Source organism: Anomaloglossus baeobatrachus, chromosome 9, assembly GCF_048569485.1.
Source record: "Anomaloglossus baeobatrachus isolate aAnoBae1 chromosome 9, aAnoBae1.hap1, whole genome shotgun sequence".
Classification (NCBI taxonomy): Eukaryota; Metazoa; Chordata; class Amphibia; order Anura; family Aromobatidae; genus Anomaloglossus; species Anomaloglossus baeobatrachus.
This window is the reverse complement of record NC_134361.1, coordinates 44,988,483-45,014,716: the sequence shown is the minus strand read 5'-3', so window position 1 is coordinate 45,014,716 and position 26,234 is coordinate 44,988,483. Positions and strand designations below refer to the sequence as shown.

The following is a 26,234-nucleotide window of genomic DNA, read 5'->3' as shown; positions in this document are numbered from 1 at the left end:
TCCAGGACTCAATGCCACACCATCCGGTTGAGGGCCGTAGAATTCAAATGGAAGAATGGCCCTTGAGACAGCCAGTCTGATTGGTCTGGTAGTGCCCCCGGTTAGCCTACCGTGAGGCACCACAGAACCGAGTACCACAACATCCTCGGCCAATTTGTAGCGACGAGGATGACTCTTTCGGCCACACCTCAGCGACTTAGGAAGTCAGCTTCCTAGTTTCCACACTTGGGATGTGAATTGTGGATATGGTGGATGCCGTGTCTTCCACCCACATCAGAACCTGCCGGACTTCCTGGAAGGCTTGCCGGTTGCGCGTTCTTCCTTGGTGGTTGATGTATGCCACCGCTGTGGAGCTGTCCGACTGAAGTCGGATATGCTTGCTTTCCAGCCGCTGTTGGAAGGTTTGTAGGGCAAGATACACTGCTCTGTGTTCAAGAACATTGATCTGAAGGGTGGACTCTTGCTGAGTCCACGTACCCTGAGCGCTGTAGTGGAGAAAAACTGCTCCCCACCCTGATAGACTCGCGTCTGTCGTAACTATCGCCCAGGATGGGGATAGGAGGGACCTTCTTTTTGACCAAGAGGTGGGAAGAAGCCACCACCGTAGAGATTCCTTGGCCGCCTGAGAAAGAACGACGACTCTGTTGAGGGACGTCGACTCCTCGTCCCATTGGCGGAGAATGTCCCATTGTAGTGGACGCAGTAAAACTGCGCGAAAGGAACTGCCTCCATTGCTACCATCTTACGTAGGAAGTGCATGAGGCGTCTCAATGTGTGCGACTGGTTCTTAAAGAAGAGCTTGCAGCCCGTAGTGAATGCTGTTTGTCTAGCGGAAGCTTCACTATCGCTGAGAGAGTAAGAAACTCTATGCCTAGATATGTTATCGATAGGGTCGGGGTCGGATCTGACTTTAAAAAGTTGATGATCCACCCAAAACTCTAGAGAGTCTCCAGCGCAACGTTCGGGCAGTGTTGGCATGTTTCCTAAGAGAGTGCCTTGACAAGTAGATCGTCTAAATACGGGACCACAGAGTGACCCTGAGAGTGCAGGACTGTGACTACTGCTGCCCTGACCTTGGCGAAGACCAGTTGGACTGTCGCTAGCCGGAAGGTAGAGCTACGAACAGAAGGTGTTCGTCTCCTATAACGAAGCGTAGAAACGCTAGTGCTCTGGATCAATCGGCACGTGTGGATAAGCATCCTTGATGCCTAATGATGCTAGGAAATATCCTTGGGACCTTGAGGCGATGACATGGCGGAGGGATTCCATCCGGAACCGCCTGGTGTCCACGAGCTTGCTGAGCATTTTTAGATCCAGAACGGGACGGAACGGCCCGTTGTTATAGGTACCGCAAAGAATTTGGGGTAAAAACCCTGACCTTGTTCCTGAAGAGGAACGGGGGTCATCACTCTTTCTGCCTATAGAGTGCACCCTGTTTGCAGAAGGGCAGCGGCCCGGCCGGGAGGTGGAGAAATTCTGAAGAATCGAGTTGGAGGACGAGAAGTGAGCTCTATCCTGTACCCGTGAGACAGAATGTCTCACACTCAATGGTCATTGACCTATGGCAGCTAAATATCGCCAAGGCGGGAGAGCCTGCTACCGACCGAGGCCGCAAGTCATGAGGAAGCCGCCTTGGAAGCGGGTTTTCAGACTGTCGCTTTTTTGGGCGAGACTGAGCCCGCTAAGAATCTTAGCTCCTCTGATCCTTTTGAGTCCACATTGGACGAGGAAAAATGGGACCTGCCCGAGCCTCGAAAAGGCCGAAAACCCCGACTGCCTCTTGCTCTGTTGGGGTTTGTTGTGTCCGGGCTGAGGAAAGGATGAATCCTTACCCCTGGACTGTTTAATGGTTACATTCAATGCTCACCAAACAGTCGGTCAGCAGAAAAAGGCAACTGGTTAGGCAACCTTTTTTGGAAGCAGAATCTGCCTTCCATTCACTTAACGAGCAGGCCAGGCTCTGCTTAAAAACACGGAGTAGCGGAGGCTACCGCCGCACGGTTCGCAGAGTCCAGGACAACCTGAACCGCGTAAGAAACAAATGTAGACATTTGAGAGGTTAAGGATGCCACCTGCGGCACAGATGTACGTGTAACCGTGTCAATCTGTGTAAGACAAGCTGAAATAGCTTGGAGTGCCCCAAGGGAGAGAATGCCGGAGCCAACGGTGCGCCGACAGCCTCATAGATGGCTTTCGACCAGAGATCCATCTGTCTGTCAGTGGCATCTTTGAGTTTGCAGTTCCATCTCCCACTGCAACTATGGATCTAGCTACAAGCCTGGAGATTGGAGGATGCCGCTCGGGACATTGGGTCCAGTCCTTGACCAAGTCAGGGGACAGGGATAACGTGTATCCTAAGCCGTTTGGAGAAGCGCATATCTGGATAAGCGTGGTGTTCCTGGACTGCCTCTCTGAAGGCAGAGTGGTCCAGAAAATACGTGAAGCTGACTCCTCCACTGGAGGAGCTGTGAGAAATAACCCACATTCTATAGATGGACGCTATAAGATTATTTACTATGGCGTCACGATCAGGTGTATCCAGATTGAGAGCGGTCTCAGGATCAGAATCCTGAGCCGCTACTTCCGCCTCATTACACAGCGAGTCCTTCTGTTAGGACCCTGATGAAACCGAGGCCGCTCATAGTGAGCCCGCTTAGGCTGTCTGGGACTGACGTCCGTGCAGAGCCGTGACTCTGGGATGCGTGTGACATTCCCGGAGCTGTTAGTTATTCACACTGAGGGGGGCCATGGATCAATGATTCAACAGTGCCCATATTGTGAGAGACATGTCCGGACTGCTAGGCTTCTAGTATCATAGCCATAGTCTCAGAAAAACTGTCAGTAAATACTGCAGACACCGTCCTCATCCCCTGGCCATTAGTGCATACAATGGGAGTGTATGTAACCTGCCGGCCGTATAGCCGTACATGCTGTACCAGCTGTATAGAAAAACATGTGGTTCTGCACCTTTGTTTTACACAGAGAATATGCTGATAACTCCTCCGCATAATCCAGGAGGGTATATACAACGTGCGACCAAACAGTGCAATGTATATAGTACAAGCATATCTATAAGTGCACTTCTGCACTAGTGGGGTTAGCACCACAGGTGCTGCTTAACGCCTGTTGCAGCGATTGTGTGACTATCAGAATGCCAGGGTCTTCCACACTTGTCTCTGTATCGTACAGAAACTGACACTAATGGCTGCCGGCGTCCTTGTAGAGAAGGAAGCCGTGGGCGTGCCTGAAAAAGTGCGGGAATCCGGATTCACCGTGCACACAGTGAGAGGGGTGGAGTATGCAAAACATACTCCAGCTCTCAGCGCTGCTCTATGCAGCATCACGCCCCTACCCTGACTGTCAGGGCTGTGGGCGGTAACGAAGGGAGACTAGGCCCAGAAGCCGGGGACTCGAGTTAACAGCGCGGCCGCCGTAAAAGCGCGGGCCGCGCTGAAGTCCCCGGCGCACCACAAGTGCCAGCCGCGCCGCAGTCCCAGCGGCCGGCGCGACCGATTCATAGAAGTGGCCAGCGTCCCGCCCCTCTCCTGACTGGCAGGTCTGGGGGCGGGAACGAACGGAAGCAGGCCGCAAAAGCCGGGGACTCTAGTTATCAGCGCGGCCGCCGTAAAAGCGCGGGCCGCGCTGAAGTCCCCGGCGCACCACAAGTGCCAGCCGCGCCGCTGCCAGCGGCCGGCGCGACCGATTCCTGGAAGCCAGCGTCCCGCCCCTCTCCTGACTGGCAGGTCTGGGGGCGGGAACGAACGGAAGCAGGCCGCAAAAGCCGGGGACTCTAGTTATCAGCGCGGCCGCCGTAAAAGCGCAGGCCGCGCTGAAGTCCCCGGCGCACTACAAGTGCCAGCCGCGCCGCAGTCCCAGCGGCCGGCGCGACCAATTCCCATAAGTGAGCCTGCTTCAGCGAAGCTGAATGAGGCCATGGCACAGGCGCCGCAGCGCTGATGTCCCCCGGCGCACTACAACACCCAGCATGCTGCGGTGTGAGCGCCAAATGCACGGGGACACAGAGTACCTTGAGGAAGCAGGGCCATGTCCCTGATGTACTCCGCTCCATCCAGCATCTTCTCCAGGGGCTGTAGATGGAGCACGGTCTCAGTGCCTGGAGACCGGTAAATCCCACTTCACCCAGAGCCCTGTAAAAAGGGATGGGGAAGGAATCAGCATGTGGGCTCCTGCCGCCGTACCCGCAATGGGTACCTCAACCTTACAAACACCTCCGACATACAGTGGGGTGAGAAGGGAGCATGCTGGGAGCCCTTAGTATGGGCCCTCTTTTCTTCCATCCGACATAGTCAGCAGCTGCTGCTGACTAAAAAGTGGAGCTATGCGTGGATGTGTTGCCTCCTTCGCACAAAGCACAAAACTGGTGAGCCAGTGATCCCACTGGGGGTGTATAGCCAGAAGGGGAGGGGCCTTACACTTTTAAGTGTAATACTTTGTGTGGCCTCCAGAGGCAATAGCTATACACCCAATTGTCTGGGTCTCCCAATGGAGCGACAAAGAAAATTATTTTGCACATCAAAGTCACAAACTAAACAGGCGTCAACACCGAAATCATATTACCTCACACATCAGCTTCTTATACTAACAATGTCCTTCTTTGCCTATAGCAACCAATCACAGCTCCTTGACCTCTAACAAAGAAGCAGAGCTGTGATTGGTTGCTATAGGTCACCTGATAAATATCCTGGGTAATTGTCAAAACAGCCAATATATTACCTCATACATCCAAACGGTTTCTGTATCTGTGTCTTTCTGTGTGTGTTTCTTTTTTTGTGCGTCTCCCTGTGTATCTGTGGAGGTCACCTGAGCTGTAGTATGTTTGTTTAAACGTAATAAGAATATCTGTGTATATAACTAAATCAAAATCTAGATGTAGATGCAAAATTATCTGTCTGTCTATGTAGCAATTGCACAGATCTATAGTATAATTCAAAGTTGTATAATCATGAAGGAGTTAACTAAAGATGATGAAGCCAGGATGTGAAGCTACAAAGTCTTATCAGTAATGTTCACATAGAAAGAATGTTTTAATGAACATCTGTTGGGAGAAATAGGGGAGTGACACTCCCATAAACTCTGTGTATCATTTTCAAGGCCGAAGGTGCCTTCTGTAATAATTAAGTTTCTTTCAATATAATAATGAGCTCAGTGGGTATTGCTGACTCAAGGAGAGAGCATGTTGTCTGTGTGTTCTTTGTCTTATATACATTGATATATATCGGCACTGGTATACAGCATTAATGGGGCACCATCTCTGGATCCTAAACGAAGACTCCATTACCAGTCTTGACCCAAAATTCCTCCCTTGACAGTTTGGCGCACCCAACGTGGAGCTCCTTCAAGGACGCAATACCGACCTGCAAATACCGATCGTTTGGATGTCACGGACTGAGACCTCCCTCCGCTCCAACCAGGCTGATCACCTCCGACCCCACGGGTAAGTGTTACATACTGTGTATTCACTACCGTTGTGGTTGGTTTTGGAGAGGAGGGAGTGACGGGCTGTGTGTCCATATCGGTGTTAAAAGGTACCTGATTGTGACTCAGGGGTGTTGCCCGCTGGAGCTTAGAGCACGATCCCAGCCCTGAGGTGTGGATCGAGTGTCACAAGGGATCCAGAGGACGGTTGTTAGGGCAGGAAAGATGGTGGTGGCTGGATATAGCTAGTTAGACTGACCCGGTCTGTAATTAAAGACGCGGGGGGGTTCCCGAGACCGAAGATAGTGAGTTAGGACGTTTAAATATTGGTACAGCTGACCAAGTCCGGAGGCCGGGACTTGTTTGTATGTGCATATGCATTCTTGTACGACCTCCTCCGTGACACGGAAGATTTTCACGTGACCGAAGATAGTGAGTTAGGACAATAAAAAATATTGGTGCAGCTGATCAAGTCCGGAGGGAATACATTTTGTACCCCTCCTCCGTGACGCGGGATACCCTTATTACTATATAGCTGAGGAGTTGCCAGCTAGTATAGAGGTGTAGCCTTAGGTGCCGGCCGGACTCTAACGTACACCGCATAGTCATATTAGTGTAATCCAGACACCACCAACATAGCAAAAATGTTCAGACAGAGGAGACAGAAAGTTGAGAGGCCTGAAGGTTCACAGAATGTGTTAGAGCTAGTTGCAGAGAGAGAAGGGAAGAAAGCTGTACGCCATGCCTTGGAGATTTTTAAAATGTTAGAATTACCAAAAGGAGGTCGGTTACAACCGTCACTATGGGCAACAGCATTGAAAGCAAAAAAGGGCAAGTTAAAAGACAGGAGATTGTTGAATGATGCAGAATTGTTTGGCAGAATATCGCAGGCATTGCTATCAGAAAGATATATTGAAGTCAAAGAAGAGGATGAGCGAGGAGATGTTGTGTTTTTCTATATGTTACCCGAGTCTGAGGACAGATCTGAGGGTCCTCCGGCAGGTTGTTTTGTTGCTGCCCCACAACCTGATCCCCATTCTATTCCCCATCACGGAGATATTCACAGATGCTGCAGTCACTAGACAGCATCCCTTAACCCTTTCCACACCCATACCCATTTTCCCTCCCATACCTGCAATGCCGTCTCTCCCCTCACCGGCCAGTCTGCCGTCACACTCCCCAATTACCAATCCCCTCCCCTTGGATCCCCCTTTTTCCCTTAGGACACATAGTGAGCCTTACCCTGAACCTGACGAGGAACAGCCCTCATTTAAATATGTCCCTTTCAACCCCACCCAGTCAGCGGCATTAATCCCCTGCCTGCCAGATCCCAGCATTAACCCTATGCGATTTTATAGGAAGATGCTACAGGTCCATCAGTTATACTCAGCTGCCCGGAAGGACCTTGTTAATCTCACCAAAGTAAAAGCAGGAGACAGTTTTTGGCCCTTAATGGAGCCCCATCTCACAATGCCCCCAGGCACTGATGACACCATTTTCCAAAGTGGACAACAGTATTGTGCCGCTTTAAAAAGATGGGCTCAAGATCAATTGGTATATACAAATGTGCCGGTGCAGCCCCCGCCACAGCCCATGCCCCAACAAAGTCCAAACCCCGTATACGTAGCTCCCAATCAACAAAGCCAGCAACAGAATTGTTGGCGTTGTGGTCAGCCCGGTCACTATCAAAGAAAGTATCACACCCCCAAATCTCAGTGTTTGGCCAGGTACCCTCAAAACCGTAACCAAAACTTGCAACACATAAATTTACAATAAAGGTGTTCCCTGTAGATTCAGTAATGATCTACCTGAAGCCAGGTGTGCCTTTTCCCAGAGTATCATAGTATCCCTTTAAATCAGTCCCAGGAGATTTTCCAAGATACTGCCCACAGTCCGGCTGCACCCAGGAGTCTGCCCCAACCTTCCCTAATGACACAGGGGGGAGCCCCGGACTGCTTGCTTTTGTTGCAGTGATTTCCAGCCCCAAGCTATCAATTTTAATGATGCTCTCGCACTCCTGCAGGGATGTGTGGGAGGGTATACAGTGCGCTGCTAGTTATTATAAGTTGTAAAAAAAAAAAAAAGTAGTTTCAGCAGATTTACAAAGCTGTTTCTGTCTTATGTACTAACAAGTGCTTTTTCCGGCTGGTGGAGTGGATTTTGTTTAATCCTTAGAGTTCAAAATTTCATAGGAGATTGTCAATAGTATTCTGCTGCTATTTAAATAATTAAATTAATTTTGCAGGGAAAAGTATATTTTTTAAAATATACAAATTAGGTTTTTTTTGTTTTTATGGTTATGTTTTTGTTTTCTATTATTTTTGCATACAAACTGCCAATATTGATTATTTTCCTTTTTCTTTTGTAGATACAGAATATCTATGAACCCTGTTGTAAGGTTCCAAAATTTCCCAGTAGAGTATAAGTTATATTTATTTGTTGGTTAATCATATTGTTTACTGTTATAGATCTATATATTTTGTCAAAGTAGTATATATAAAAAGGGAGGAAGTAGATATCTATTATATTTTTCTAGCAGCAGACATATTGGATAGGCTTTAAAGCAGGCTTTAAAGCTGGCCTTTCTTTTGCAACAGTTATGTCATGTTTATTGGATTATTATGAATGTAGGAATATATGTCTGTTATAGGAATGATCTAATCTATATTTCTTTTAGTTTTTGTTTTTATAGATGAAACCAGATGATGGTCGATTCTGCACTGGATATGCTACAATTTGCACAACATGAGGTAGTCTAAATTTAGGCCACTTCCTCCCCTTCTATCGGTACGAAAGGAAGTGACGTAAGTGCCTCTCTAGATGGGTGGAGCAGAGGTAGGTAAGATAGTCAAAATGTGTATGTAGGATGTAGATCTTTCCTGTTGTCAAATAAGCTAGGCACGCCAAAAAGAAAGTCTAGATCTGAGCTGATGGAATCGGATGGAGATCCCCGCACAGGTGCAGCGGACCAAGAAGCAGTGAACGGGCCTAGAGTTGAGGAGTCCTTTACCATGCATAAAGACCATGCCTCGGTGACACCGGTCACGTCAGTGACTTCTGTCACTCCTTGTGTTCTTAAATCCCTACAGGATCAAGTGAACCAATAAGGAGTGGAGTGCGAGACGCAGGGAGCCGGCTGATGAGGAAGGTCTGTGGATGAAGGGCGGTAAGCTTTCTCTGCCATGAGATCTCTTCTTAATGATGGCCCAAGTAACATGGACTAACATCTGTGAAAGTTAGATATCAGTGTGCGCTTTGGTGACGCCAGGGTTCAGTACCCAGGTAGATAAACTCACCCGGTCTTGTGGAGCACGTTTTTAAAACAATGAGGAAAAACTGTAAAGAGTCCGTAGAAACACCCTGCACCTGCTCTACCCATTCTTAGAGACTGCAAACTGATTATAGATGTTTATCATGAGCACGTTGTATGCAAGTCTGTGCGTGTTGTGTAGATTTCTTTCCAGGTCTGGTCAGAGGCTTTCCAGTGCAGAAAACGATGTCATTGCTGAAAATCCACATAATGCAAGTGGTATGTAAACAAACAAACAAACTGATAAGTTGTAAATCAATGCGTGTTGTATTTCTCTTTAGTGTGTGTTGTGTTTCTCTTTAGTAATAAACAGGTTCCAATGTAAAGAAGGGAATTTTGTTTACTTACCGTAAATTCCTTTTCTTCTAGCTCCAATTGGGAGACCCAGACAATTGGGTGTATAGCTATTGCCTCCGGAGGCCACACAAAGTATTACACTCAAAAGTGTAAGGCCCCTCCCCTTCTGGCTATACACCCCCAGTGGGATCACTGGCTCATCAGTTTTAGTGCCAAAGCAAGAAGGAGGAAAGCCAATAACAGGTTTAAGGACCAATTCAATCCGAGGAACATCGGAGAACTGAAACCATTCCACATTAACAACATGTGTACCCGAAAAAACCGAAAAAACCCCCGAGAAAACAGGGCGGGTGCTGGGTCTCCCAATTGGAGCTAGAAGAAAAGGAATTTACGGTAAGTAAACAAAATTCCCTTCTTCTTTATCGCTCCATTGGGAGACCCAGACAATTGGGATGTCCAAAAGCAATCCCTGGGTGGGTAAAAGAATACCTCATGATAGGGCCGTCAAACGGCCCTCTCCTACAGGTGGCCAACCGCCGCCTGAATGACTTATCTACCTAGGCTGGCGTCTGCCAAAGCGTAGGTATGCATCTGATAATGCCTGGTAAAAGTAAGTAGACTCGACCAGGTGGGTGCCTGACACACCTGCTGAGCCGTAGCCTGGTGCCGTAATGCCCAGGACGCACCCATGGCTCTGGTAGAATGGGCCTTCAGCCCTGAAGGAACCGGAAGCCCAGTAGAACTGTAGGTTTCAAGAATTGGTTCCTCGATCCTCCGAGCCAGGGTGGATCTGGAAGCTTGCGACTCTTTACGCCGACCAGCGACAAGGACAAGAGTGCATCCGTGTAGAACCTGAGTGCTCTCACCAGATCCAACAGCTGCAAATCTTTCTGAAGTTGGTGGACTGGATGAGGACACAAAGAAGGTGAGGTGATATCTTGATTGAGATGAGAGTGGGATACCACCTTATGGAGAAATCCCGGAATCGGGCGCAGAACTACCTTGTCCTGGTAAAGGACCAGGAAGTAAGATTTGTATGAGAGCGTTACTAGCTCGAAAACTTCTCCTAAGAGCCGTGACCGTACTAGAGAGGCCACTTCCCGTGAAAGGTGGGAAAGGGAAAATCTTTCCTAGGCTCGAAAGGCGGCTTCTTAAGAGCAATTAGAACCTTGTTCAGATCCCAGGGCTCTAACGGCCGCTTGTACGGAGTGCTGAGAAGACAAACTCCCTGCAGGAACGTGCGTACCTGCGGAAGTCGTGCTAGGCGTTTCTGAAAAAATACAGATAGCGCTGAGACTTGTCCCGAGAGGGAGCTGAGCGACAACCCATTTTCCAACCTAGATTGCAGGAAGGAAGGAAACATAGACGATGGAACCGGCTTGGGAGAAACCCCTTGAGCCGAGTACCCAGATAAGAATATCTTCCACATCCTGTGGTCAATCTTGGCGGACGTTGGTATCCTAGTCTGTCCCATGGTGGCAACCACGTCCTGAGATAATCCTGAAGACGCAAGGCTCCAGGACTCAATGCCACACCGTCAGGTTGAGGGTCGCAGAATTCAACTGGAAAAATGGAAAAATGGCCCTTGAGACAGCAAGTCTGATCGGTCTGGTAGTGCCTCCGGTTGGCCCACCGTGAGGTACCACCGATTCGAGTACCACGTCATCCTCGGCCAATGGAGCGACGAGGATGGCGCGGCGGCAGTCGGGCCTGAACTTGCGCAGCACTCTGGGCAACAATGCCAGCGGCGTGACCCATAAGGTAGCTAGAACTGCGACCAATGCTGAACTAAGGCGTTCGCCGCCAGAGATCGAAGATTGTGAGACCGTGCCATGAAGCCGGGACGATGTTGTTGTGCCGTGACGCCATTAGGTCGACGTCCGGCATCTGTCAGCGGCGACAGATCTTGAGGAGACCATACGCCTGCGTCCATACCCTGGCGACTGAGGAAGTCTGCTTCCCAGTCTTCCCCTGGGATGTGAACTGAGGATACGGTGAATGCCGTGCCTTCCACCCACGTCAGAATCTGCCGGATTTCCTGGAAGGCTTGCCGGCTGCGTGTTCTTCCTTGGTGGTAAATGTATGCCACCGCTGTGGAGTTGTCCGATTGAATTCGGATTTGCTTGCTTTCCAGCCACTGCTGGAAGGCTAGTCGAGCAAGATACACTGCTCTGTTTTCCAGAACATTGATCTGAAGGTTGGATTATTTCTGAGTCCAAGTACCTTGAGCCCTGTGGTGGAGAAAAACTGCTCCCCACCCTGATAGACTCACGTCTGTCGTAACTACCACCCAGGATGGGAGTAGGAAGGACCTTGGGAAGTACATGAGGCGTCTCAATGTGTGCGACTGGTCCTTAAAGGAGAGATTGTAGCCTTGTCTGTAGTGAACGCTGTTGATTTAGCGTAAGCTTCACTATCGCTGAGAGAGTATGAAACTCCATGCCTAGATATGGTAGCGATTGGGTCAGGGTCGGATCTGACATTGAAAGTCGATGATCCACCCAAAACTCTGGAGAGTCTCCAGCGCAACATACGGGCAGTGTTCCCTAAGAGGGTGCCTTGACCAGGAAATCGTCCAAATACGGGATCACAGAGTGACCTTGAGAGTGCAGAACTGTCACTACTGCTGCCATGAACTTGGCGAAGACCCGTGGGGCTGTCGCCAGCAGGAAGGAAGAGTTACGAACAGAAGGTGTTCGTTTCCTATAACGAAGCGCAGAAACGCTGGTGCTCTGGATCAATCTGCACGTGGAGATAAGCATCCTGTCTATTGATGCTAGGAAACCTCCTTGGGACATTGAGGCGATGACGGAGCGGAGTATTCCATCCAGAACCGCCTGGTGCTCACGAGCTTGTTGAGCCGTTTTAGATCCAGAACGGGACGGAACGACCCGTCCTATTTTGGCACCCGAAATAAATTGGGGCAAAAACCGTGACCTTGGTCCTGAAGAGAAACGTAGTCACCACTCCTTCTGCCTATAAAGTGCCTATCGTTTGCAGAAGCGCAACGGCTCGGCCGGGAGGTGGAGAAGTTCTGAAGAATCGAGTTGGAGGACGAACTAAACTCTATCCTGTACCCGTGAGACAGAATGTCTCTCCCCCAACGGCCATTGACCTATGGCAGTTAAATATCGCCAAGGCGGGAGAGCCTGCTACCGAGCGCGGATGCGAAGAGAGGAGGCTGCAAGTCCTGAGGAAGCCGCCTTGGAAGCGGGTTTTCAGACTGTCTGTTTTGGGCGTGACTGAGCCCGCCACGAATCTGAGCTCCTCTGATCTTTTTGAGTCCTTTTGGACGAGGGGACCCCTGCTCTGTTGGGGTTTGTTTGTCTGGGCTGAGGTAAGGATGAATCTTTACCCTTGGAGTGTTTAATGATTTCATCCAAACGCCCACCAAACAGTCGTTCCGCAGAAAAAAACAAACTGGTTAAGTACTTTTTTGGAAGCAAAATCTGCCTTCCATTCACTTAACGACCAGGGTCTGCGTAAAAACACGGAGTGAGCAGACGCCTCTGTCGTACGGCTCGTAGAGTGTAGGACAGGCGTGATCGCGTAAGACGCAAATGCAAACATTTGAGAGGTTAAGGATGCCACCTGCGGTACAGATGTACGTGTGACTGTGTCCATCTGTGTAAGACAAGCTGAAATGGCTTGGAGTGCCTCTATGCTGCGAATGCTGGAGCCAACGGCGCGCCTACAGCCTCATAGGTGGATTTCGACCAGAGATCCATCTGTCTGTCAGCGGCATCTGTAAGTGGAACCCCATCTTCCACTGCAATTATGGATCTAGCCACAAGCCTGGAGAGTGGAGGATGTCCCTTGGGACACTGGGTCCAGCCCTTGACCACGTCAGGGGCAGGGATAACGTGTATCTTAAGCCGCTTGGAGAAGCGCTTATCTGGATAAGCGTGGTGTTTTTGGACTATCTCTCTGAAGGCAGAGTGGTCCAGAAAAATACCTAATTTACGCTTGGGATACCTGAAATAGAATTTCTCCTGCCGTACAGCTGGCTCCTTCACAGGAGGAGCTGAGGGAGAAATGACCAACATTCTATTGATGGACGCTATAAGATAATACACTATGGCGTCCCCATCAGGTGTACCGAGATTGAGAGCGGTCTCAGGATAAGACTCCTGAGCAGCTATCTCCGCTTCAGCACCCAGAGAGTCCACCTGCGGGACCCTGACCAGTGCGATGAAACTGAGGGCCGCTCAGCGAGCCCGCTTAGGCTGTCTGGGACTGTCGTCCGTGTCAGAGCCGTGACTCTGGGATGCACGTGACCCCCCCGGAGCTGTAATTGTTCACACTGAGGGGGACCATGGATCAATGATTTAACAGTGCTCATGGTGTGAGAGACTTGTCTGGACTGCAAGGCTTCTAGTATCACAGCCATAGTCTCAGAAAATCTGTCAGTAAACACTGCAGACTTCATCCCCAGCCTCTGGATCATTAGCAGAGACTCCGGCTGAGTTGCATACAATGGGGGTGTATGTAACCTGCCGGCCATATAGCCGTACCTGCTGTACCGGCTGCATGGAAAACATGTGCTTCTGCACCTCTGTTTTCCACAGACAGTATGCTGTAATCTCCTCCGCACAATAAGGAGGATATATACAAAAGTACGACCAAAACAGTGCAATGCATAGCGTAGAAGCATATATCTCAATGCACTTCGGCACTAGTGGGGTTAGCACCACAAGTGCTGATTAACGCCTGCTCACAGCGATTGTGTGAACCTCAGAATCCCTGTCAGGGTGTTCCCACACTTGTCTGTTTTATCGCTATAGAAAGAACTGACAATAATGGCTGCCGGCGTCCTGTGTTAGAGAAGGAAGCCGTGGGCGTGCTTGAGAAAGTGCGGGAATCCGGTTTCACAGTGCACACAGTGAGAGGGGTGGAGTATGCAAAACATACTCCAGCTCTCCGGGCTGCCGTGATGTGCAGCGTCACGCCCCTACCCTGACTGGCAGGCCTGTGGGCGTTAACGAACGAACTAGGCCGCAAAAGCCGGGGACTCGATTTATAAGCGCGGCCGCCGTAAAAGCGCGGCCAGCGCGGAAGTCCCCGGCGCACCACAAGTCCCAGCCGCGTCGCAGTCCCAGCGGCCGGCGCGACCGTTCTACATAAGTCTGCCCACTCAGCTAAGCTGAAGTGAGACAATGGCACAAGCGCAGCAGCGCTGATGTCCCCGGCGCACTAACACACCCAGCAATGCTGCGGTGTGCGTGCGAAATGCACGGGGACACAGAGTACCTTGAGGAAGCAGGGCCATGTCCCTGATGTACTCCGCTCCATATCCAGCGTCTTCTCCAGGGGCTGCAGATGGAGCACGGTCTCAGTGCCTGGAGACCGTTAAAATCCCACTTCGCCCAGAGCCCTGTAACAGGGATGGGGAAGGAATCAGCATGTGGGCTCCAGCCTCCGTACCCACAATGGGTACCTCAACCTTAACAAACACCTCCGACATAAAGTGGGGTGAGAAGGGAGCATGCTGGGAGCCCTGTATGGGCCCTCTTTTCTTCCATCCGACATAGTCAGCAGCTGCTGCTGACTAAACAGTGGAGCTATGCGTGGATGTCTGACCTCCTTGCACAAAGCATGAAAACTGATGAGCCAGTGATCCCACTGGGGGTGTATAGCCAGAAGGGGAGGGGCTTTACACTTTTGAGTGTAATACTTTGTGTGGCCTCCGGAGGCAATAGCTATACACCCAATTGTCTGGGTCTCCCAATGGAGCGATAAAGAAATGTTTTTCTTTGGTCTAGCGCAAACCATGTATAATTTTCATTTGATTGACTAATTAGAGAAATAAACAAGTTTATTTTCTAATTCCAGATCTTAAATCAGAGTTAGTAGTATATGGTTTTCGGTCAGGAGACTGATTAAGAAATTTCGATAAAGCTCAACGGCAGGACAACATAGATCCACGCCCCGCATTGCAGAAGGGTCGATCCACCGAAGCTGCACTGAGCGTCCTGCTTATATTTATCCTTTACAAAAAACCTGTACAGTCCCAAACCATCATTGCCGAAACAGTTAGAAGAGAGGACTTAGAGAACCTTGAGACATGGGAAAGTCCAACTACAAAGGGTGAGGACTCGCCTAGGGGTCCTTGGTCTCAAACCGGTGAAGAAATCCCATTTCCCTCTCCACCCATGCCTCAACGTTCAGTCAGGCAGGATTTGCCAACAGATCTTTCTTCCTCTTTTCCTAAGGGAACACAGTACCCTTAGTATTTGGAAATGGCAGAAATAAGTCAAGGGGAGACTGTTGAAGGTACGAATTGAGTAATCTAAAATACTTAATTCAGCCATTTCATAGACCCAAAAATGTGGTTTGGTTAATGTAATCTAACCATTACAAATGTTTTTGTTTCCTACTAATTTCAGTAATTTTCCTTAATACAAAATGCTAGATATGGAAAATCTCATTTCAGGAAAAGTTTTGGAAGAGCCTATCCTATCAGGCTGATGTCTCTCCGGCCTAGTCTGCTGAGCACTGGCAGTGACACGCGAGTTGACGTCATATCTCAAAAACCAATGGACCCGACACAACCGAAGCAGAAAGCGGCTGCTATTCAACCCATTATCCCAGAAGGTTTTTCCAAGTCTGGGCCACAAACTGTTCACATGAAGCCTCATCATGTTTTGTTGTTTTTTTATCAAGAGCAGATTTTCCAGGTTCACAAAGTGGCCCTAAGTGGACTAGCACTGACTAAGCATCCTCCTTTTTGTTTTATATCCAGAAAGAAGAACCATGGACAATTTCCAAATGTCCTTTTGTTTTTTGTTTTTTTAATTATGTGTTAATTTTTAAATAAGGTTTAGATTCAATTTTTCCTAATCAGGATAATGTGCCCTAATAAGAGTAATAACGCCAATTCTAATAGCCCCTATAAATCATAGAGTTATATTTAATAAATAAAAATAAGTACTTAAGGGGGGGAGCTAAAAAAAGCCTATAGTGTTAAATTAAACAACCGATTTCATGAAAAGCCCGCATATATAGATATAATTAAAGTCCCAAGGGCAGTAGGTCACAAATAAGTCTCAAATAATAAAATATTTCTAAATGGGGAAAATTTTTAAATTTAAGGTTAATAATATTCACAGATATTTTATTAAAGGGGGGACTGTGGAGGTCACCTGAGCTGTAGTATGTTTGTTTAAACGTAATAAGAATATCTGTGTATATAACTAAATCAAAATCTAGATGTAGATGCAAAATTATCTGTCTGTCTATGTAGCAATTACACAGATCTATAGTATAATTCAAAGTTGTATAATCATGAAGGAGTTAACTAAAGATGATGAAGCCAGGATGTGAAGCTACAAAGTCTTATCAGTAATGTTCACATAGAAAGAATGTTTTAATGAACATCTGTTGGGAGAAATAGGGGAGTGACACTCCCATAAACTCTGTGTATCATTTTCAAGGCCGAAGGTGCCTTCTGTAATAATTAAGTTTCTTTCAATATAATAATGAGCTCAGTGGGTATTGCTGACTCAAGGAGAGAGCATGTTGTCTGTGTGTTCTTTGTCTTATATACATTGATATATATCGGCACTGGTATACAGCATTAATGGGGCACCGTCTCTGGATCCTAAACGAAGACTCCATTAGCAGTCTTGACCCAAAATTCCTCCCTTGACATATCTTCCTGTGTGTGTGTCTCTTCCTGTGTGTGTCTCTTCCTGTGTGTGTGTGTCTTCCTGTGTGTGTGTCTCTTCCTGTGTGTGTGTCTCTTCCTGTGTGTGTATGTCTCTTTGTGTGTGCATGTCTCTTTGTGTGTGTATTTCTCTCTCTCTGTGTGTCTCCGTGCATGTCTCCGTGTGTGTGCGTGTGTTTTCCTGTGTGTGTCTCTTCTTGTGTGTGTATGTCTCTTTCTGTGTGTATTTCTCTCTCTCTGTGTGTCTCCGTGCATGTCTCCGTGTGTGTGCGTGTGTCTTCCTGTGTGTGTCTCTTCTTGTGTGTGTATATGTCTCTTTCTGTGTGTTTTTCTTTCTGTGTGTATTTCTCTCTTTATCTCTGTGTGTCTCAGTGCATGTCTCCGTGTGTGTGTGTGTGTGTGTCTCTTCCTGTGTATGTATGTCTCTTTCTCTATTTCTCTCTTTCTCTCTGTGTCTCCGTTTATGTCTCTGTGTGTGTGTGTCTTCCTGTGTATTATGTCTCTTTCACTGTGTATTTCTCTCTTTTTCTGTGTGTCTCCGTGCATGTCTCCGTGTGTGTGCGTGTGTCTTCCTGTGTGTGTCTCCTCTTGTGTGTGTATGTCTGTGTGTGTATTTCTCTGTGTGTATTTCTCTCTTTATCTTTGTGTGTCTCAGTGCATGTCTTTGTGTGTGTGTGTGTCTTCCTGTGTATTATGTCTCTTTCACTGTGTATTTCTCTCTTTCTCTCTGTGTCTCCGTGCATGTCTCTGTGTGTGTGTGTGTTTGTGTGTCTCTATGTGTATTTCTTTCTCTCTGTGTGTCTCCATGCATGTCTCCATGTGGGTGTGTGTGTGTGTGTGTCTGTCTCTCTTACTGTGTATGTATGTCTCTGTGTGTATTTCTCTTTCTCTGTGTATTTCTCCATGCATGTCTCCCTGTGTGTGTGTGAGTGTGTCTCTTTCTCTGTCCATAATAGGAGTCTATAATAACAGATCTGTTCCCAGCTCCATTGACTTTAATGTAAGTAGGTTTTTTGGCGGCCAACTATAAAGCACAGGGTTAAATTTTCCCCTCAAAACATAGTCTATGACGTTCCCTGAGTCAAATGAGGTGCCTGTGCAAAATTTCGTGATTGTAAATGTGCGGATTCCTTTAATGGATATACGTACACACATACATACATTCACACATACCTACATACTCAGCTTTATATATTAGATATATGCCAAATGCACTTCTTAGAGGTTGAGCTTGACTTATGAATACCTTCAACCTTAAAAATTATGAAGGTGAATAGTAAATATCAATATAACTATATTTTCCATTTTACTGTTACCAGACATATATTCATTTTCTAATAAATGAACGTTCATTACTAGTGATGAGCGAGCACTACTAAGCTCTGGTGCTCGAAACGTGAAACGAGCAGGTCGGCGGGGCTCGACTTGAATATCCAAGTATGATGGAAGTCAATGGCAAACTCAAGCACTTTTCCCGAAGATCTTCCAGAAAAAAGTTCGACTTTGCTATAGACGTCCATTATACTCGGGTACTCGAATCGAGCCTGTACGACTTTGCTCGTTTAGTGCTCGCTCATCACCATTCATTACCCATTACTGCAGCACCAAAACACAGCGCCATCCATGTACATGTGGCTATGTTTGGTACTGCACCTTAGTTCAGTTCATTTAAAAAGGAGCTCCGCTGTATCATTCAGCTTCTATTATTAAGTGGAAGTAATACGGGTCAGACACACATTAATGATGACCGATGCGCCACTGCAAGACTGGAAGTTAGTACATCCCCCACTACCAGTCACCAGACAGTGCAGCCGATCATTGACCTCAGCGATCAGGTGACTGGTGGTCAGGATATTATCACGTCCGATCCTGGCTGACACCATGGAATTAGTGGGAGACTATCCTTATTTTCTGTAAAGTTTGAAAAACTTCAAAAGTGGCAGAAATCCCTTTTAACAGATGTAGGGTCTCACTGCTTCCACATTACATCTGAAATGGGCCGTTTTTTTGGAATATGTACATAGAAAAGGCATACGTACTAATGAGCCATTCCTGTGGCTATGCCTCAGCTGCAAGTGAGCAGAGAGCTGGAAACAGACCAATGGCTATGCTACTCTGTGTCTGATGGAGACCGTGTGGCTCAGCCCGCTCCGCTGTTTCTGGAGCCCTGCCATCCTGAAGACGATGCACAGACACAAACAGTCCCTGATAAACCCTATAATCGTATTTTTCGAATTATAAGACGCACTTTTCCTCCCAAAAATTTGGGAGGAAAATGAGGGGTGCGTCTTAAAATCCGAATGCAGCTTACTGGGGGGTGTTTGAGAGGGGTCACCGGAGGCAGGGGCCGTGTTCAGTGGCGGAGCTGCTGTGGTCGGCGGCGACCGGCGGAGCCGATGTGTGCAGCAGCGGTGGCGGCCGGCGGAGCTGCTGTGGTCGGCGGCGGCTGGTGCAGCTGCTGTGGTCGTCGGCGGCCGGCGCAGCTGCTGTGGTCAGGGGCGGCCGGCGCAGCTCCTGTGGTTGGCGGCGGCCGGCGGAGCTGATGTGTGCGGCAGTAGCCGGCGGAGCTGATGTGTGCGGCAGTGGCCGGCGGAGCTAATGTGTGCGGCAGTGGCCGGCGGAGCTAATGTGTGCGGCAGTGGCCGACGGAGCTAATGTGTGCGGCAGTGGCCGGCGGAGCTGATGTGTGCGGCGGTGGCCGGCGGAGCTGATGTGTGCGGCGGTGGCCGGCGAGGTACAGGTAAGGACTTCAAATTATGGCGCCCTGAATCCGCGTGTGCGCAGATGGAGCTCTTGGCTCAAAAGGCTCAAGAGCTCCATCTGTGCACGCGCTGCCTCTGGGTGCCATTTGTTTGAAGCACGTCTTTAGAATAACCCTTGCCTCGCCGTACCCCTCACAGAACAGAGCCTGCAGAAAGCAGAACCAGTACAGGGCACAGCAGAACCAGCACAGAGCAGCACAGAGCAGAGCCAGCGCGAAGCAGAGCCTGCAGCCTCAGTGCAGTGGTAAGTCACCACCTGATTATAAAGCAGACCCCATATATTTTTTTTTTTACCTATTTTTTCCTCTGAATTTGGGGTGCGTCCTATAATTCGGTGTGTCTTATAAAACGAAAAATACGGTATCTATCAATACAGAACTAAATGTTGTAGCTTCCATCACTTGTGAAAGTACAAGAACCAACCTGATCAGAATCTTTCCGGCAGCTGTTGAAGCTGTCTGGCAGTGCCATCTGCGGGTACAGGCCATTGCATACAATGAGCTTCAGCAGGGACAGCTGTTTTGTGGATAGCTCCTCGCCCGCCCCAGATAAGTCTCGTAGCTCAGCCACATTGTGACGGAGCTTAAACTTCACGTCCTGCAAAATACGACAATAAATGCTGATATTATTCATGAATTATCTGCAGTTACACAATTAGAGGATCTAGTAGAAGATGGGTCAGTGCGGCCCGCGGACACTAGGTCAACACCTGGATGTCTACGCTGTCCTTCTTGTCTTGATTAGATCTTTCATTGTCATCACTGGATGATCCGGCATCTTGGTCTTGGAGCTTCAGCACTTTCCGTTTGCGTTTTTCTGATCGTTCGTGCTCCCTCTTTAGCTGATGAAGCTCTTTGCGCTCTTTGTGCTGTCGTTGTCGGCTGTAACGGTCGACTGTTCTGGTCTCCGTTTCTTTCAAAATCCCGTGGTCCTTCAGTAGACCCTGGAAAAAGGAAAAAAAACAAATGCAATTAATCGTCTTCTGAATCATGGGAGTTGAGAGCGAGCACCGCTAGAGGTCTGCAGCCCAAAAAAGTGCAATAGATGGACAGGTGCAAATCTGCTATGGCCGCAATGCAAAAGCAAAAGGACTCAAAAGAGAACAAGCGGCTTCCAAGCACTAAGACTTATGCATACGTCTAATCTAAGTAATAGAAACTTGTCAAGATTCATGGAAGTTAATGTCGGCCTGGGAAAAGCAACAAAATGAGAATATGATGGTCGGGTAACACAGGGAAAAAGCAATGGGAAAAAGTCCCCATATCAATGATTACACTATAAGACTTAACAGCAAGTGATCACATTGCGTAGAGTCAAATCTAGTGACTTTTATGGGGACCATAGAGAGGAGAGACCCGGCCCAGGATTGTCTCGTCTCCTTTAATATTAGGGTCTGTGCGGGACTATCCTCTCCAGAGGAAGTTCCCAAAACACAGGAGATTTAGATCAGAGACTAAAACCGACTCCTCAATCCTGGATGGCAAAAAAGAGAATTTTGTTACTTACCGTAAATTCTTTTTCTTATAGTTCCGACATGGGAGACGCAGACCATGGGTGTATAGCTTCTGCCTCCGGAGGACACACAAAGTACTACACTCAAACGTGTAGCTCCTCCCTCCTAGCATATACACCCCCTGGTAGCCAGTCCTAGTCAGTTTAGTGCAAAAGCTGAAGGAGGACATCCACCCACAAGTAGAGACAGAGTAAAACCCGGAACAACCGAAACCTCTGTCTACAACAACAACAGCCGGTGAAAACACACGGAACAAGAAACCTGCCAACAGGCAACAGGGAGGGTGCTGGGTCTCCCATGTCGGAACTATAAGAAAAAGAATTTACGGTAAGTAACAAAATTCTCTTTTTCTTCATCGTTCCTTATGGGAGACCCAGACCATGGGACGTTCTAAAGCAGTCCATGGGTGGGAATAAACAGAAAAACTGAGAAGTAGGCGAAACCTAACTTCACAAATGGGCGATAGCCTCCTGAAGGATGCGTCTGCCCAAGCCCGCATCTGCCGAAGCATGAGCATGCACTGGGTAGTGCTTCGAAAAGGTATGCAGACTAATCCAAGTGGCAGTCTGACAGACCTGTTGAGCCGTAGCCTGGTGCCTGAAAGCCCAAGAGGCACCGACAGCTCTGGTCAAGTGTGCCTTGATCCCCGGCGGGGGAGGCACTTGAGTACACTGGTAGGCATCGGAAATGGCCGACCTAAACCAACGAGCCAGGGTCGGCTTAGATGCCGAGAGGCCCTTACGCTGACCAGTGGTCAGCACAAAAGAGAGGTGCACCGCCTAAGAACAGCGGTGCGAGAAACATAGATCCGGAGCGCCCGCACCAGATCCAGGATATGCAATGCTTTTTCAAAGCGATGAACAGGAGCCGGACAAAAGGAAGGCAGGGAAAATGCCCCGGTTAAGGTGGAAGCAGCAACCACCTTAGGGAGAAAGTCCGGAGTCGGACGGAGAACCACCTTGTCTTGATGAAAAACCAAAAAAGGGGGTGACTCCGAAGAGAGTGCAGCCAAAACAGAGACTCTCTTGAGGGAAATTATGGCCACTAGAAAGACCACTTTCTGTGAAAGACGAAACAAAGAAACCTCCCTAAGAGGCTCAAAGGGGGGTTTCCGGAAGCCGTGAGGACCGGATTAAGGTCCCAGGGCTCCAAAGGCCGCCGGTAAGGCGGAATGATGTGAGATGCGCCCTGCATGAAGAAGCGCACCTGAGCCAGCCGGGCGATACGCCGCTGGCACAACACTGACAGAGCCGAGACCTGTCCCTTAAGGGAATTGAGGGATAGTTCTAGCTGTAGACCGGACTGTAGAAGGGACAGGAGGGTCGGCAAGGCCAAACGGCCAAAGGACACTTCGGAGCTCGAGTCATAGTGGAGATGACTTCAGGAGGGATACCAGAAGTCGTCAAGATCCAGGACTCAAGAGCCACGCCGTCAATCTGAGAGCCGCAGAATTCTGGCGGAAAAACGGACCTTTTGAGAGAAGGTCTGGATGGTCCGGAAGATGCCATGGCAACTCTACGGACAGATGGAGCAGGTCAGGGTACCAAGCTTGCCTGGGTCAGTCTGGAGTATGAGAATGACCCGACGGCCCTCCTTACTGATCTTGCGCAGGACTCTGGGCAAGAGCTAGAGGGTGAAACACGTAAGACAGACGAAGCTGGGACCAAACTTGAACCAGTGCGTCTGCCGCAAAAACCTGAGGATCGTGGACCACGGTTGGACGGCTGAGATAATCTGCCTCACAGTTTTCCACGTCTGGGATGTGGGCTGCGGAAATGGTGGACTAGGAGTCCTTCGTCCACTGAAGAATGCGTTGAGCCTCCAACATTGCCAGGCGGCTGAGTGTCCCGCCCTGGAGGTTGATGTAGGCAAACGCTGTCGCGTTGTCTGACTGGACTCGAATGTGCCTAGCCGCCAACAGATGGTGAAAGGCTTAGAGAGCTAGAAACACAGCTCTGATTTCCAGCACATTGATCCAGAGGGCTGATTCGGACAGAGTCCAAGTGCCCTGCGCTCCATGGTGGAGATATACTGCTCCCCAGCCGGATAGAATAGCATCCTGGTGAGGATCACCCGGGACGGGGCCAGGAAGGAGCGTCCCTGAGACAGAGGGGCCGAAGCCACCACTGAAACGAGCCCCTGGTCTGTGGCGAAGCCACCACCCCGTGGAAGGAGGAAGTCCGCTTGTTCCAACAGCGGAAAATATCCAGCCGCAGAGGAACTGGGCAAGGGAATCGCTTCCATTGACGCCACCATCTGATCCAGCACCTGTATTAGGTGCCTGATGGAACGACGTCGACCGCCAGCTGAGGGACTGCTGTTTGACTAAGGGCCGCTTCACAAGTGCCGAGAGAGTCTCGAATTGCGTCCCTGGATACGTGAACTTCTGGGTCGAAGTTAGAGTGGACTTGGACAGAATGACAAGCCACCCGAATTGGTTAGAGTGGCGAGAGTGAGCGAGGCACTCCGCTAACAGTCTGCACTGGATGAAGCCCAGACTAGAAGGCCGTCCAGGGCAAAAGGATCACTGCCAACCCCTAGAGGTGCAGGACCACAATCACAGCTGCCCCGACCTTGAGAATACTCGAGGGGCCGTGGCTAACCCCAAGGGAAGAGCCACGAATTGGACCACTCCGATTGCAAAACGTAGCCAACGCTGGTGTGAAACTGCGATTGGCACATGCAGATAGGCATCTCTGATGTCGATGGATGCTAGGGAATCTCCTTGGGTCATTGATTGATCGCCGAGACTCCATGCGAAAATGCCGTACCTGAACATGCTTGAGAAGCTTGAGATCCAGGTCGGAAGGCACCGCCCTCTTCGGGGACTAGGAATAGATTTAAGCAGAAATCTCAGAACCGTTCCCAATCGGGAACCGGTACAATTACTCCATTGGCCTGCCAGAATTCCACGGCCTGTGAGAAGGCGGCGGCCTTGGAGCAGGGGGGAGTTGACAGAAAAAATCTGTTTGGCGGGCTGGATAGAATTCTATCCTGTAGCCATGGGAGATGGAATCCCGCATCCACTGATCGGAGACGTGTTAAAACCATACGTCGCCAAAGTGGGAGAGCCTGCCACCGACCAAGGACGTTGCTGGCGTGACCAGATAGCCAGGAGGAGGCTGACTTAGTGGCAGCATCTCATGCGGTCCTCTGAGGACGCGGCTTCGTGCGCCATTTGGGTTTACGATCCTTGGCTGAGCTAGTGGACGAGGCCGAGGGCTTAGAGAACGATCAGATGGAGGAACGAAAAGAACGAAACCTCGACTGATTCCTGCCCTGGACAGGTTTCTGGTTTAGGTTTGTGGCATGGAAGAACTCTTCCCGCCAAGAGCTTCCTTAATAATTTCATCCAGTTGTTCCCGAATAGTCTGGTCCCAGCAAAGGGGAGCACAGCAAGGAACTTCTTTAGAAGCATCTGCCTTCCACTTCCGAAGCCACAGGAGCCTGCGGATAGCGAGGAAATTAGCCGAGGCCACCGCAGTGCGGTGAGAGTCTCCAGCATGGCAGACATGGCATAGGATGAAAAGACTGAAGTCTGGAAGTTAAGGCAACCATTTCGGACATAGAGTCCCTGTGAGGGAATGCATCTCCTCTAGAGAAGCAGAGATGGCTTTGAAAGCCCGCACTGCTGCAAAAGCTGAGGAGAACGAGGCCCCTGCCGCCTCCATAGCAAAACCTTAAGTGAGGAGCCATCAGCCACTGATACAACGGTCCGGGCTGAGCCACCTTTGGTGAATGAGCCCACTCATTGACCACCACTGGTGGAAAGGGAAAACTGTCATCAGAACCACGCTTTGGGAAGCGTTTGTCAGAGCAGACCCTGGGCTTGGTCACAGTGGCCTGAAAACTGGAGCGGTTAAGGAACACACTCCTCGTTCTCTTAGGCAAGGTAAACTCTGGCGGATTGAGGTCCAGCACAGAATTAATGTACAGTGGGATCCTTAGAGAGGTGCCGTCAGCCACTGATACAACTATCCGGGCTGAAAGTCTAGACACCGGAGGGACCACCCTTGGTGAATGAGCAGACTCCTTGACCACCTCTGGTGGAAGGGGGAAACAGTCATCAGAACCACGCTTTGGGAGCGTCTGTCAGGACAAGCTCTGGGCTTGGTCACAGTGGGCTGAAAACTGGAGTGGTTAAGGAACACACTCCTTGTTCTCTTTAAGGTATACTGATGCCTTTCTGCCAGAGGGGGATGTTCCCCTGATACAGGCGGATGGAGGTCCAGTACAAATATAATGGACGTAATCAAATCATTAGCATCTGCATCACCTTCGGACAGATCAATGGTACATGCAGTAGTGTCCGAGCCCCTAGTAAAGACATCCTCCCCGTCCAGAGAGTCAGCTCGTGAATCAGAGCTGCGGGACGGGGAAGGACAGGGGACCCTGCGTCTCCGTTTTAGGAGGACGGGGTCTGAGACCATGTGAGCCTTGCTGAGCGAGCCGTAGCAGCAGAAGCGCCCTGAGAAGGGGGCTAATGCATGCTCAGCAGAGTCCGGGACCGCTGTCCCCTGGAAGAGCGGATTCTACCCAAACCGGGGGTTCAGCCACCGGAGTCGGAGCAGCTGGAGGGACCACTGATGAGCCTCCAGGCTGAGGGACCACTGTTTTTATGTGCTCGGTACAGGCAGTACGAGTCTACATGCAGTGCATATTAAGAACAGCCTTGCAGCCTTGCTCTGATGTGAGACATGCTGCAGAAGTGGGGGCTCTGTCCAGAATGACCCCCAGCAGAGTATATAAACAGAGAATATAAGCAGCTGCACAACCTGAGGTTGTGGCTTGCCAGACCGTTTAACATATACTTCTGTGCCCTCCAGACCCCCAGCCCAGGCCCCCATTTGTCACAATGTGGAATCTCTGTGCCTATGCAGACACTGAGAACGCTGAGAAAATGGCGACCGGAGCGAGGAGAGGGGGCGGGGCCTACTCTGAGAGCGGGCAAATGAGGTAGACAGGGGAGGGAATCCTTCCTCAGTGAGGAGTGTCCGTTCCCTGTGCTGAACAGCTGCTGGGCGGAGCCGCACTGTCCCTCTGCATGACTGACATGCAGGGGCAGTGAAAACCGAAACTAGGCCTCAGGCGAAGCCGGGGCCTAGATTTAAACATGCGGCCAGCGTGCAGGCACCATCGGCGCGGTTCTCCAGTGAAAACTGGAGAACCGGCCGGAAATGTTAACACAATCATAAAACACACTCTCCCCAATAAATAAAGTACAAGGGACCCCTGGAAAGACCACTTTCT

General features: G+C 49.5%; 1 protein-coding gene across 1 annotated transcript in view; it reads right to left on the bottom strand.

Annotated features, from left to right (window-relative positions):
* Positions 1–26,234, bottom strand: part of DHX34 (DExH-box helicase 34) — a 73,813-nt gene that overhangs the window by 8,345 nt on the left and 39,234 nt on the right. The window contains exons 10-11 of the mRNA XM_075323670.1: positions 20,181–20,414; positions 19,895–20,068 (exon numbers count right to left, since the gene is read on the bottom strand). Coding sequence (XP_075179785.1) covers positions 19,895–20,068; positions 20,181–20,414 — 408 coding nt within the window. The remainder of the gene's footprint in view (positions 1–19,894; positions 20,069–20,180; positions 20,415–26,234) is intronic.